Below are 13,882 nucleotides of genomic sequence, written 5' to 3'. Positions count from 1 at the left end.
ATATAACAAAGGGCCCCAGGGTGGTGCACATGTGATTTGCTTGGCCCAATATTTCCGCTTTCATGAGCTGGGGTCATGCCAGAATACTTGTGTCTGTTCCATCATGCATCTGTGAGGCGACCTTCAGCAATTCTAACCATATTCAGTGCATGTTTGTCATGATAAAATCATTAATGATTGTTTGTAAATCTGCTGTCTGAAAACAGCAAGATTGGAAATGGAAGTCCACTGATCCTGTAGCAAACACTAACCAACTGTCCCTATCATCTCTACGCCTTGTAAAGTCACCAGCTTCTAATGTTTACTTCAAGAAAAAAATATCAAATAGGAAACAAAAATACAGACAGCAACAAGTTGCAAGTTCCCCACATTTCCACTTATTCCATCCAGAAAGCATTATATGCTCCTCTGCCCCAGTGGGTGGTCGTTTCAATCACCAAGGTTTACGCTTATTAAAGGTTTAAGGTAAAAAGACTGATTCTCAATACTTGTAATTCCAAACTCTGGCGTATCAGCTGCCGCTGTAGCTGTGTACAGGATCTACCCTTGTACAGCCAGCCATTACCATAACAGTGAGTCTGACAGGCTAAAGTGCAGTGGCGGAATGGAGAGGCGGACTGCAATCCTGACAGCCATGGAAACCCTTACATTTCAACACATAACACAAGCTCTCTTCTACATCACCTCCCCATAAACTTAATTTTTAAAAAGTGGGTTTGATGGAGACAGAAACTTGAATAGCAGGTACGGCAGCTGGTACGATGGGCCTGCCACGTGTCCATTACATTAGGAGAGTGGTTGCAGCCCATTCATTCTCTCCTTTGAAGCAACCACACTAGGGGGTGCTGAAACCACGTAACAGAATATTACCCCAGTATGCAAGCCCGAGAGCTTTAATTAGCTACTTTCTATCCAGAGCTTTACCTTACACAATAAGAAGTCTTGGCTAAACACCTCCATGAAAACACCGATGCAATGTTGTTTGGTGAGGACGCCCCCATCAGACATGAATAGGGACAGTGTCCTTTCAAACTTCTAAACTCAGGCAGAACATCAGTATGAAAGAGAAGGGAGTTTATGGCCGACAACCTCTTTGTGGAAGAAATGGCCCAATGTCCAACCTTGTTGAGTCTGATGAAATGTTTGTTCACAATGTGCACAGCTAGAGTGCCAGATTGGATTATTTTCCAATTACATCCTGGAGAAAACAACTACCAAACACTTACCAATAATACACAAATTGAGTAAAGTCTCAGTTCATACTTGTATGATTTCAAATACATATGACATCTAAGACTGTAATGGTCCTCATTGTGAAATGATCTCCTACATTCATAAGAAAGAAAATATGACACTTGATTTTAAAACTTGTGATTTTGAACTACCTGTGATCACTCAGAACTGTCTCATACTATTTGTGTTCTGCTGTTAAGGGATAACTGACCTTGGCACAGTGCCAGCGTTTGACGTTGCAGCATCAACATCACTGAATCCATATGAATTGAGGCGACACCTGGCTCAGTGCCAACATTCACAATCGCAGATCACTGCAGAATCAATTATCGGTGATGTTACATGACAAAACAGGCAACTAGCGTGTAAATCATTCCGGGACTTGCTACGTTAAGGCAGAACCCAAACATCCAGTCACTGCCACAACTGATACTACAGCTACCTAAATATTGATGGCCAATTTCTTCAGCTACACATCCAGAAAAACAATCATTATTGAAGCTGCTTCAATGGAGAATTCATTAACAACATCAGAAGACATTTTCTATTGAAAGCATTTTCCTAATTCTACAAATAATTGATTCTTGCCAAATCATAACACTGAGCTAATTTAATCCACATCACCCAATAAAAACAAGTTCGAAATCAGATCTGATGTTCCATAGTTAATCAATTAATGGGAAAGATATAACGTAGGAACTTCAATCCTTTTTATCTCAAAATAATGTTGTCAAGGACCAAAAGTATTTGATTCGCAACATGCGGTCACACAGCAGTTAGCAGAGCCAACACCAACAAAAACTGTGCAGCCATCATTTCGCTGACTGAATTTCACAATAAATTTGATAATAAATGAGCACAACAGGAAGTTTGTCTTCTTTTTCATTAAGATTGATAACCTAGTATTACATTACTGAATCCGCAGTTCTTCTATGTGAACACCAAGAACAGTAAACTTATTTGTGCATTTACACACACATCTTAAATGTCAGCACAGATTACGTTTGCTCGGAAAACCTTGTCTTTGGCTCTGTATGATGAACACAATAATGAGATTCTTTTAGTAAAACAATGATTCAAACACGCCCTCCAAGCCACAGAACCTATTCTAACTACCCATACATCTTTCCAAGCCAAAATATAAGGGAAAACTTGTGCTTTCATGTGATCCCCTATTTTTTTTTCCCTCCATATAATTACACACTCCACAAGTCCAATGTAAGCGTGCATGCATGGTAACATGGGAACCCTACTGCTACTGTATGGCAACCATAAAACAAGCATGTCATGTAAAATATGTGACTTTCAACTCGATTCAAATCGGAAAGGATCATCAGAGATGTAGTATGATTCGTAACTTCTTTGTATGACATGATTCATGTTAGATTCAAACCACATCCCGTCACACAGCGTAGTGACATTGAAAAGTTGTGCAGGATGTACGTGGAATACATGAATATTAAACTACGTCAAGTCAGACTGCGTAGCGAGACACTGACAAAGGCCCTTGACTCTGTATCTGTGTTCATAATGGCCGACTAGCCACTAGCTATTTTCTGAGAAAATGTGAAAGCAGTGTCACAATGGATCTCACCCTATTTTCCATGGTTAGTTTCCCTGCTGTCATGAGTGTACTGATACCATACTTGTTTGATCGAAATCAAGACAACAACAAAATGTTGACATTTAACATGGGGCAATAAAACTTTCACCACACAACCAAAAAAATACCAGAGAGCATACAAGCCTCTAAAATCGAACACCACAGTTCCAGCAAGACACAAATTCACCATGACAATCGGAACAATTATATTCAAAGTCCATTGGATTTTCAGAAAGCATTTATCTGCAGTGTCTACAACATTTGAGAACCTCCCAAGTGAGGACCTGGCATGTACAAAACATGTTTTACCTGCCAGGGCCCTGTGCTGTTATCGAAGGGTTGAGAGTGTCGGGCCCAGACAAATGAGAAAGTATGTCCAATATTGTTGATCATGGTTGTAACATCCCCACCAACCTGGCAACATCACAACATCAGCTGAAACACAAAACTATCCACTTACCCGTATCTTCACTAGTTTGGGCCGGCTCAAACTATGGACACATGGCTTCTTTACAGATGTTTTCTGAAACAAAATAGAAAATATTGCGTTACTGTGTGAAGTTTTATATTCTGTGGGTATTGATTTATGATCATAATGTTCAATTTAAAATATTAACACCTGTGAAACGGGTAAGAATGACCTGCACTCACACCACAAACAGCATCGTGCAGTAGGCCTAATCTCTCATGTCCTATATGGTAAGCCATATACTCTCAAAGAAACAGAATCAAGCGTCGGTAAGGTAGAAGTCAACATGGTTATTTCCTCAAAACGACAGTCTTGAAATTCTTGAAGATTCACAAAACATATCCTTAAAACTAACTTTTGACAGACACTTTAGATACATATTATGTTTTGTTGATGTACGTATGAAGTAATCATGTAAAAGAAAGGTCCTTAAAACCTTAAATAAAATCAATCATCATTAGATGACCACATCAATATTTCAACAATTAACTGTCAAGATATGTTCTAGGACATTCCACAGGAACTTGAAGAACAACTACACCATGAAACCAGTCATATTAAGGCAAATGTTCAGTACAGCAAATATGCATTACATTCACAAAGTGAAGCAATGAGTCGGATAGCTGACAGGACAGTATATGACCAGGGCACAATATCGACAAAGATCAAGTATCTATTTATCCAGGCTGTACTCTTCTAAATGGCCAAATATTTGTAAATAGTATCAGTCAGTAATTGCAGTAACCTCCTGCTTCAGCCGACTGATCAGAAGACATATATTTCTCTCTAAGCATTTAATAAGACATGCTGGAATCAAATTTGTAGCATTTCCTCAGCTGGATGTTATTGCATTATAGGCACAGTGTTCATTTATGTCAATTATAAGAAGAGGCAATTATGGCCTTGGTAGTAATGCAGCTTTCCATCAAAGTCCTACTCAAATACTGAACAAGTATTCATAAATAATGTTCCCATTTACAAGCTTGCCATAGAGGGACCAAACCTCCATCAGAATCTGTTAGCCTGATTTCTAGTACTGCCATTTTATAGGTCCATAATGAACGGGTCAAGAATTCACCACTATCTCCCCGTCCCTATCAGCAGCAAACCTCTGTCTCGTCTAGTTAGGCCTGTCAGCTTCACTGCCACCAAGCATTTACAGATTGTGATATCTAAAGCTTGAGGACTCCTGTCACTATAGGTGACATAAGCTCTATGTTACACTGCCCACATCACATCTTTGTTTCCAGTTCTGACAGTCATTCACAGTGGCATAACTGATATTCTTGACAGTAAAAGTGTAAAAACAGTACCATAATTAACCAGCATAGTTTGTGGCATAATTGATATATTCAACAGTAACAGTGTAAGAGATTCAGAAGGCAATCAGCATACTCTGTGGTATGATATACAACAGTAATAGATTGAGTAAGTCATCAATTGTATAAGTTGTACATTCAACAGTCACAGTGTCCTGCGTGCTGTGTTGCTAAGTCTGGCAAGCTGCCATGTTGTGTCTCCAACCCCATCCCGCTCCCTCAACTTCACCCCCACCCTCACCCCACAAACCCTTCTCCATCCACCATCCCCACCCCCAACACACCAAGTGGCTGGTAACAGAAACAACACAGTTTTTTTCTGTCATTAGAGAAAGCTCCAGGAATCATGTTGCCAAAATGACAACACAATCCGTCCAGTATTCTAAAATAAAGATTCTTCAAATTAATTCATCCTTTTCTCGAAAACCTGACTTTCACATATCCGGTGATTCCATGAACATAAATGTTTGGTCTTAAGGCACAATGGAATCCATTTTAAATGATTATTTCCATGTGTTTACATTTAATATTCACACAACTACTACATTCATTCTAAGTGAAATTCCAACAATCAGTATTTGAAAAAAATTATACAAGCAATTCAGATAAACAAGTAACAAAAATTAATGCATTTAGCTAAATTGCTTTCCGGAAGAATTGCAAAAGTACATATAATCTTCAAATGTTTGTCATTACTGCAACGTAAAAGTCAAACATTTCATTTCAATTGATAAATATTTAAATGTAGCATTTATTGTCATTTGAAAGTTAGTAATTTCAGATGAAACCAACATCACTGAGACACATACATACAGTGAAGGTGAATATAAAATACTTCATTCTGTAATCTAAAATTGTAATCCAATCTCAATATTTGAGGCAAAAGACCTTTGAAGGTGGAATGGTATACATTTTAAGCTTCCTCATAGCTTTTAATAGGCAACGGCAAACATTCTTTCCCATGTAAGGAAATCTATGGAGGCCACTAGGTGATACTGGAAGTCCTACAACATGTAGATAGCTCCAGCTTAGTAATGATAAAGGTTAACAAGAAACAGGAGAAGTGAACATCTCTTCCAGTCATCCTGTATTCTCCCATTTGTTTTCTGTTGGAACACAAACATGAGCATATACTGATAAACTTGCAAAATTCTAGGAAAGGTTTTATGGTTGACTACTACTGACTGTTTCTTTAAGAAAGTATTGTAGCATAGATTCGAAACAGAACCTGCAGGTGCCCCCTTGCACATTTACCCAATGGTGCCCTGTTTGGTTCCTGGTGATCTTTATCCTGTTTGTAAGATGTATTAGGAATAGCTTTCTGTTTATGATTGCATGAGAGTTTAAAACATTATTCAGTTCTAACCTAGATGTTATATGTATTTTAAATGTGTTGATACAAGTCGACTGCAACAGAACAGATATAAATTTAAAATTTACACTGGTGACATTTATAAATTAAGGATTGTGATATTTGGGGTCATTACCTGAACACATAGGCCAGCAAGGGTTTACAAATGGTGATATCAAACCCACAGTAAGCAAACGCCTACGCCACTGGGCTACTCAACCACCAGCAAAACCCTCCCAGTAAGTAATGCCACCAGTTCTTTTGACACTGATGTAATGATGAAACCTTGCGCATTGTCATCCACCTCCTAGCATAAGGATTAGCATGACCATCAAGAGGATAGTACAAACATATGGGGTGGTGACCAAGATGGCAGCAGTGGCCTATTGATGGTAATTATAAACCTGGGGGCAGCCTAATTGAGGGGACCAAGCAGCCAGAGGCAGGTCCACCATCAGACCCTGTCAGTCTGATAGGACACCACATCATTTGCAAAGATGGCCTTATTGCCCTCTATTCATGGCAACCAATAGGGCCATCTTTTCATGTCTAGCAGTCAGCTACTTGTTCATTGTCAAAGATTGCCGACTTAGAGATACTGTTAATTTATACATGTTTGGTAAAGGATGTGGAAACTCATTCTAATGGATGGGCTTATGTGGTCTCATTTCAGGAATAGCAACTCTAACTTGGAGTGTTCTACCATACAAAAAAGGAATGAGCTTTTCTGCCACACACTGAACGGCTATTCTACTAAGCACTGAACATGTTGCAGGAATGGACTGTTCTACAACCGAGCATGCTGAATGAATTGGCTATTCTACCATTCATCGAAAGAATGGACTGTTCTGTAACTGAACATACTCTTGGAATAGCCTGTCCTACCCTACATAGAAGGAAAGGGCTCTAAAGGAAAAGGCTGTTTTATTTCACTTTAAACATTCATAGAATGGACTGTGCCACTATGCACTGAAGAAATGAGTTGTTGTAATAAAGGACCAATTCGTGTACTACACAATCAAACAAGGGCCCATCCAACCTATATCCAGAAATTGTCTGGGAGCCTTCCACATGTTTGATTCAACTAAACTCTGGCCGAGACTGCAGTTCTCCCTTAATCCTATGGGGTTAACAAAGCTGTTGTTACGGCTAGAAACAGAGTCCATTCAAACGTAGGGTTTTGTTTGCATCTCAATCCACAGTGTGTGAAAATGACCTTCGACAACATGTCAATATTTTCCTGTTCTGACCACTAAAGGGACTGGTATGTTATTTGCCCACTTGGTGGCTAGCTATCTTGGTCCGATGAGAAAATAAACCAAATACAGTACCATCTTGCAACATTTACTGTTTATTTCCACAGCCTTTCTATACCCAATGAAGATCTGGGTTACAACTGATCTTCAGTGATCAAGGACTGGGTGGTCAGACTTGCTGATATGGTTTATACATGTCATCAAATCCAAAATGTGTAGCTTGATACTGATGACACCTATCATAGTACTGTCTGCTCCTGACCTTATCACTTCAAACCCTTGTCATATAGCTGAACACCAAGTTTAAAACAAGACCAAAAACAATTCTCTACACAAATGAGAGCTCATCAAAATATGATAGAAGCATGACATTTACTATATACAAATGTCATTTGTGTCTTGTATATCCTACTAACATCTTGCTAGCTAAAAGCCTATCTTAAGCAGACAGCAGATAATCATCTAAAACTAATCGTTGATGACCTTTACAAATACAGTTAAAAAGCACAGAACACATATATATGTATGAAATATTAATTGACATTTGTCTGCCAATCTCAGTGACCCCTTTCAGTGGGAGTTGTCACATGGTCAGATGGCAAAGACAGTGCCAAAGCTCTGCCACAGAGTAGGCCCTTTCCCAATGTGGGAATTAGTGCTGTGCTCTACATTGTGAAGACCATGCATCTACACTATGAAGACCATGCATATGAAGAACTGGACTTCATGACCAGGGGTTCTAAACTATTTTCAAAAGCCACTTGCCACAAGGCACTTGCCCTCATTTTTATGACATATTGATGAAATTATTAAAGAATAATGTTGATGTTATTGTTTGCGGGGCTATTTATCGAAAAGTGATAAATAGCAATGGAAGACAGCCTACTTTATTAAAACTGTGAAATTTAATAGATACATTCAGATATGAAATGAAATCCAATTTTATTTCCAGTTTGAAATCGTAGGTAGAAATTATCTAGTAGCCCACAGTCAAGTAAGAGGCCAATTTTTGATTGCATGATGTGTCTCGGGCGCCGGGCGATGGGATTTTTTAAACCCTGCATGACAAACATGAAATGGAGCCTTTCTGAAAATGGGACATTGTGCAAATATATTTGGGGGAATGTTAAACTGCTTGACATTCAAGTAAATAAAATCACAGAGCACTGTCCATCATCATGATTGGTCTATTGTACAATCCCCAGCATGTCATAAGCATGTGTTTATGAGCTGTTATCACATATATTTGTGATGATAAAGGAAGATCTGGAAAAGTTGAGCATATTCTTCCTATCATGTTTAAATAATTTAAATCAAATCTACCAGGGCTGCCAGATGGTCCAGGATGAATCCCTCCATCAAATCAATGAGTTCCCAAGTCACTTTTAGAAAGCCCCTAACCCTACAAGACATGGTTTGCTTCATCACACCCTCTGCTGCCCACACAGGTCAAATGGAGCCTGTCTCATACCCAGCATTCCTTGCAGCTCTTCCTGTTTGCTGAATGTTGAACATGTACGGTATGTGATGACTATCTGGCTCCTGCTGACCAGTGCAGGAGAAAAAGGTGAATGACATCTCAAGATTAACAAAAGTGGGACGAAATGAACATTAAAGAGAACCAACTCATATATCTTTAGACCTGCAATATCAGGAGTTAGGTAGTGAGGTAATAAACTTCTTGACACAAACTCCTACAAATGGACATGAAACAAAGCAAAAACATTATAATGGTAACTAATAACAAACCAATTGTCTTGTAAGGTATATTATTGAGGTAAAAAGGTGACAAGGGAAAGATGATACTTCAAACATGTTATTTGGGGTGTTTGAACAATAACAGAATGGAAGTGATGGAAGATGCTGTTAAGGATCTGTTTGGATAAGATGCTTCAGGACAAGTCTGTTCTGTAAGCTGTCGGTTCTTTCAGGAGAAGCCATCCTGGCTGGAACGGTCAGTCTATCTGACCACATGGAGGTCATCAATCCTCCAGACCATGCCTGTCTGGCATTGTCCAGACACATAGCCATTACCTATCACTAACATTACCTTCTATATGAACAAAAGATATGCCAAAGCAATGATGAGCTCTTTCAGATACCTTCAATGCCCTCTTGATAAATGTCTTAAAGAGAGGGCCAAATGGTGGTTGTACAGCAATGCAAAGAAGCTACAGGAACACTACCCCAAAGCTTTGATATTTGAATGTTTGTTATACATAGTCAGTTAGTCAGTCATACAACCATGCCTGTGAAATTCATTGTGTTTTTTTTTCAAACTTTTATCGGAAAAGCCTAGTCTAGTCAATAAAAGGCTAGTTTTCTTGATTCAACATATGGAAACAACAGGGGAAAAGCTATGCTTTATCAAAAACATTACAATTAATAAAAAAAAGGTTTGTGTGCAAGATGAATTGTAATGCATTGGACACATATGAACAAGAGTAGAGCTGGTTATTGCTCACAATCAGCAGATTGATAATCAGGGCTTAGTAATCCATCAAGAATCAAGTGTAATGGTGGCCACTACCACTAACTCCATGATGTCAGTTGTATCAGATGTTTAGGTCTTGATGTAATGAACATAACTGGGAGACAAAGTCATCAATATCCTCCCTCAAGGGCAAAATATCTTTCATGAATATGTCTACAAGTTATGATTATGCCGAAGTTTTGGTGTGTATAGAGAAAAGTGGACGGAGAGTAATGAAAGGTTTTAGAGTACAACCACCAATTTCAGTATAAGTCAAACTTGTTGCCATGGAAATGCCAAAATAGTTTAATCAGAATTCAAAAATTACCAAGAGATACCAGTACACCAGTAGACCAAGCTATATGCTAAGTTTGGTGAAGAATTAAGGAATGGTTTCAGTGCTCTGTTTTGGAAAAGAGCACCACAACTAATTTCAGTTGAGGCCAAACTTGTTGCCATGGAAATGCCAAATTTATTTCATTCAGAATTCCAAAACTACCAAAACGCACCAGTACACCACCTGATCAATCTATGTACCAAGTTTGGTGAAGAAATAGATATTAAACCATCTAAAAGTTCTGTTCTGGAAAAGATAAATGATAAACGGACAGGCGCATTTTAATAAACCCCCACCCAAAACGCGTTGCAGGGAATAACAATAACAACCATACTTTTTAAGTTTGATCTGATGTTGCTGTTTATGAATATTGATCCCAGTCCCTTGAAAATTCACTGACAGGGACTCAACATAATAGATAAATATGCTGTACATGGTCTGGAAGGTCGTACTTTCAGTGTTTATAGAGAAACAGTGCACCGGCCTTGTCTATCAGAGAAACAGGCACCAGCCTTGTCTATCATAGAAACAGGGCACCAAACCTGTCAATCAGAGAAACCGGGCACCGTCCTTGTGGATCAGGGAAACAGAGCACCAGCCTTGTCTATCAGAGAAACAGGGCACCAAACCTGTCAATCAGAGAAACGGGGCACCGGCCTCGTGTATCATGGAAACAGAGCACCAGCCTTGTGTATCATGGAAACAGAGCACCAGTCTTGTGTATCATGGAAACGGAGCACCAGCCTTGTGTATCATGGAAACGGAGCACCAGCCTTCTCTATCAGAGAAACAGGGCACAGCCTTGCTTATCAGTGATCAAGTCAAAAATAACCATCTGTACAAATGACAGGAATAATTGTTATCATTATCAAAATAATAGCCAAAGATGCCCAAAATGTGTGTCTACAGGTAGCATAGCTGAACCAAGGCTGGCCAAATACAATGTTTATTCCTAACACAGAATATTGACCATCTCTAAACACTCTTGCATGACAACCTCTACATCAGCATATATTTCCAGGCTGAAATAAGCATGCCTATTATCATGGACAATAAACCACTCAGTGTTATCTACATAACAAAACACTGGACCATGATGTTATAGACATGACGAGAGGGGGTGAATACCCTCCGTATACTTCAACAACACATGTAATATACACCTCCTATATCAATCAAGTAAGTAGTACAGGTAAACAACTCCTTTGTCTGAAGTCCACACAGCTGATATGGGCATACAATAAAGCATTTCCGGCAGCAGTGAGTACTACACAATCTCAATGTAGAGAGCATGCGGGTAGGGGAGCAAGGAGGATTAACCAATCAATTCTGTCAGCATCAGGTGCAGTCGCGGAGCAGTGCACATGCTGCTGCCTCTAATGTCAATACATTGACTAATATTGACTGTCAAGCCATTCTATACTGATGAAAAATGAGTCAGTACAAACCGCATTTCAAACTTATTGTGTGGTAATAACAAGTAGCAGGGGTCAACGCCATATGTCAAATCCAACAAATCGGCTGCTCACTTTCAATTATTGGTTATGTAAAATTGCTAGACTTATAAGGATAATAAAGCTACACTTAGATTTCACTTGTCTCTGGCTTACAGAGTAGTGACTGTATCCTTCCCTGTCAGTAGGAACTTGCTGATTACTGTGGTTACTGGTCTTATAATGTTATATACATGATACATGTACAGAGATGCCAACAAAAATTCAAAATTAGTAGTTTGACCATAAAATTAGTAGTTAACTAAATAAACATGTTGGTTTCTGAGAAAAAAATGAATGATATTACAGTCATGTGGTTAAATTATTTAACTAAATTGGTCAAAACACAAAGGTATTGAAATCAGCTTCGCTACCACTAAAATTACATTTTTTACTTGCAATCATTCCAGTTCAAATATGTCATTAAATATAATGAATGGAAGGTACATGAAGTCCGAAAATGTATTTCATCGTTGAAAATATACTTTTTTGTCTAAATATCTGAATTTCAATGCATTTCATTCAAATTTCGTAGGATTTCTAGTGCAATCGTATAGGCGTAGTTTGAAGTTAAAACTTGTAGCAACTACAATTAAATCGTAGAGGTTGGCATCTCTGCATGTACTGCAACACTACTAACTTCTATAGTCTGGTTATCGATACTACTATCTCCTTCATGTTGTGCCCGAGAGAGAAATTATGACAAACATTCAATCCATGCTATTAAATTATTTTACATTTAAAAATCTATGAAAGAAAAATCCAACTTTAAAATTGATTGCTAAAGAATGCTTGATTATACAGCTGAGGCCATCCAACTTGCCAAACTGTCCTCAATTCTTTTTCTTTCAATAAATAAGGATCTGGGGCAACTGGTTTACATGCTACTAATGGAAATATTCCTGCAGTGTCTTAGAGGGAAAGACCATGGTTCCAATGTTGGAATCAAACACATATTTAGTGGGTGAAAATGAGGAAAGCCACTGAGCTATTACAATCCTCCCACAGCGGCAACAGACCAAAAGCAACTCGAGAAGAGAAGACAGCCAGTCTCCATTTACCCTACAATTCAGTTTGATGTTGACAGTTAAAAGTGACTCATTGTTTGAGGTCTTATATATAAGTGGAGATAATTTCATGACTTTGTCATTCGTAAGTCAAGAAACAATTTAATATTTACTTTTAAACACACACTTATGATGACTGTTCTTTGCTTTAGAATTGCACTTTACACAGTAACAATGCTGCAGATCAGCTACTACAAAACACCATATCTCAAAAGTTATATCGCACACCAGGCTAAATAATGCACAAAGCCGATACTGACATGATAAAAGCACTATAACCCTACCCTACCATAAACAATAGGACATCAATACATGATGCTCTCTTTATGCACTGGGGCATTCTGTGATGTACTAGCCGTGTCAGATGAAGACATGTTTATGGGAAAATTAAAATTTTAACTTTTTGTTTAATTCAATGACAAATAAAAAAAGTATACAAATTATTCACTGATAGGTTGAATTAAATGCAGAATGAGAGTCCTGTCCATATCAGTATCACATACCTAGACAATATCATTTACCTGTCATAAAACATGAATTATCCTCCAACTGTTATGAATTGGCAATGTCATTTTAAAATTACCTGGCGAGGCAATGTAACTGAGCCATTACATGGAAAGGTCATGGAATTTGAATATTACATGATTAAGAAATGTAATTTAGATTTATAGTGATAGGCAAAGAAATTTGTACATTACATGGAGAGAAAACAAGCAATGCATTTAGATATTAAGAGCTGAGATACCATAATTTAGATATCACATCTAAAGGCAGTGTAATATTAAAAATAAACAGATATGCAATGTAATTTAGATACTACATGGTTTGGCAATTTTAAAATTTAGAATTTAAATAGATAAACAATGTTACTTAGATATTACAAGCATGATTATTATTTGAGAGATCATGAATACATATCACTAATAACTTTGACACTAAACTTAACATTTAAAAACAATGCTCATTTCTTTTTAACATTTTATACAAGTTCTGTTTGAACAAAGTATGCAAGATATGTGGATGATAAGCACGTATCTGTCCAGCCATGTTGAGCAGCTAGCTAAGTCAGCACATGGATATCTTTGAAGATGAATCCAAACAAACAGCGTCCACACATGCCGAGACCAACACAGTGATCAAACATACAATAAAGGATCTGGCCCCACTGACGGAAGAATCAACCCCGAAAGGAGAACCATGCATTCTATACAAAGCTTTTTTTCATGTTTCCATAGCCGAGGAGTGACCCTGCATCATCTAAATAATGTTGGTAAGTAAACG

General features: G+C 38.1%; 1 protein-coding gene across 2 annotated transcripts in view; it reads right to left on the bottom strand.

Annotated features, from left to right (window-relative positions):
• The window catches only part of LOC137293683 (uncharacterized), a 60,073-nt gene that overhangs the window by 32,764 nt on the left and 13,427 nt on the right, over window positions 1-13,882 (bottom strand). For both annotated transcript variants that reach the window (XM_067824381.1, XM_067824382.1), the window contains exon 4: window positions 3,297-3,359. In XM_067824381.1, coding sequence (XP_067680482.1) covers window positions 3,297-3,359 — 63 coding nt within the window. The remainder of the gene's footprint in view (window positions 1-3,296; window positions 3,360-13,882) is intronic.

The sequence above is a fragment of the Haliotis asinina genome, chromosome 8 (genome assembly GCF_037392515.1).
Source record: "Haliotis asinina isolate JCU_RB_2024 chromosome 8, JCU_Hal_asi_v2, whole genome shotgun sequence".
Lineage (NCBI taxonomy): Eukaryota > Metazoa > Mollusca > Gastropoda > Lepetellida > Haliotidae > Haliotis > Haliotis asinina.
The sequence above is the reverse complement of the archived record's forward strand: the minus strand, read 5'-3'. Positions and strand labels throughout refer to the sequence as shown.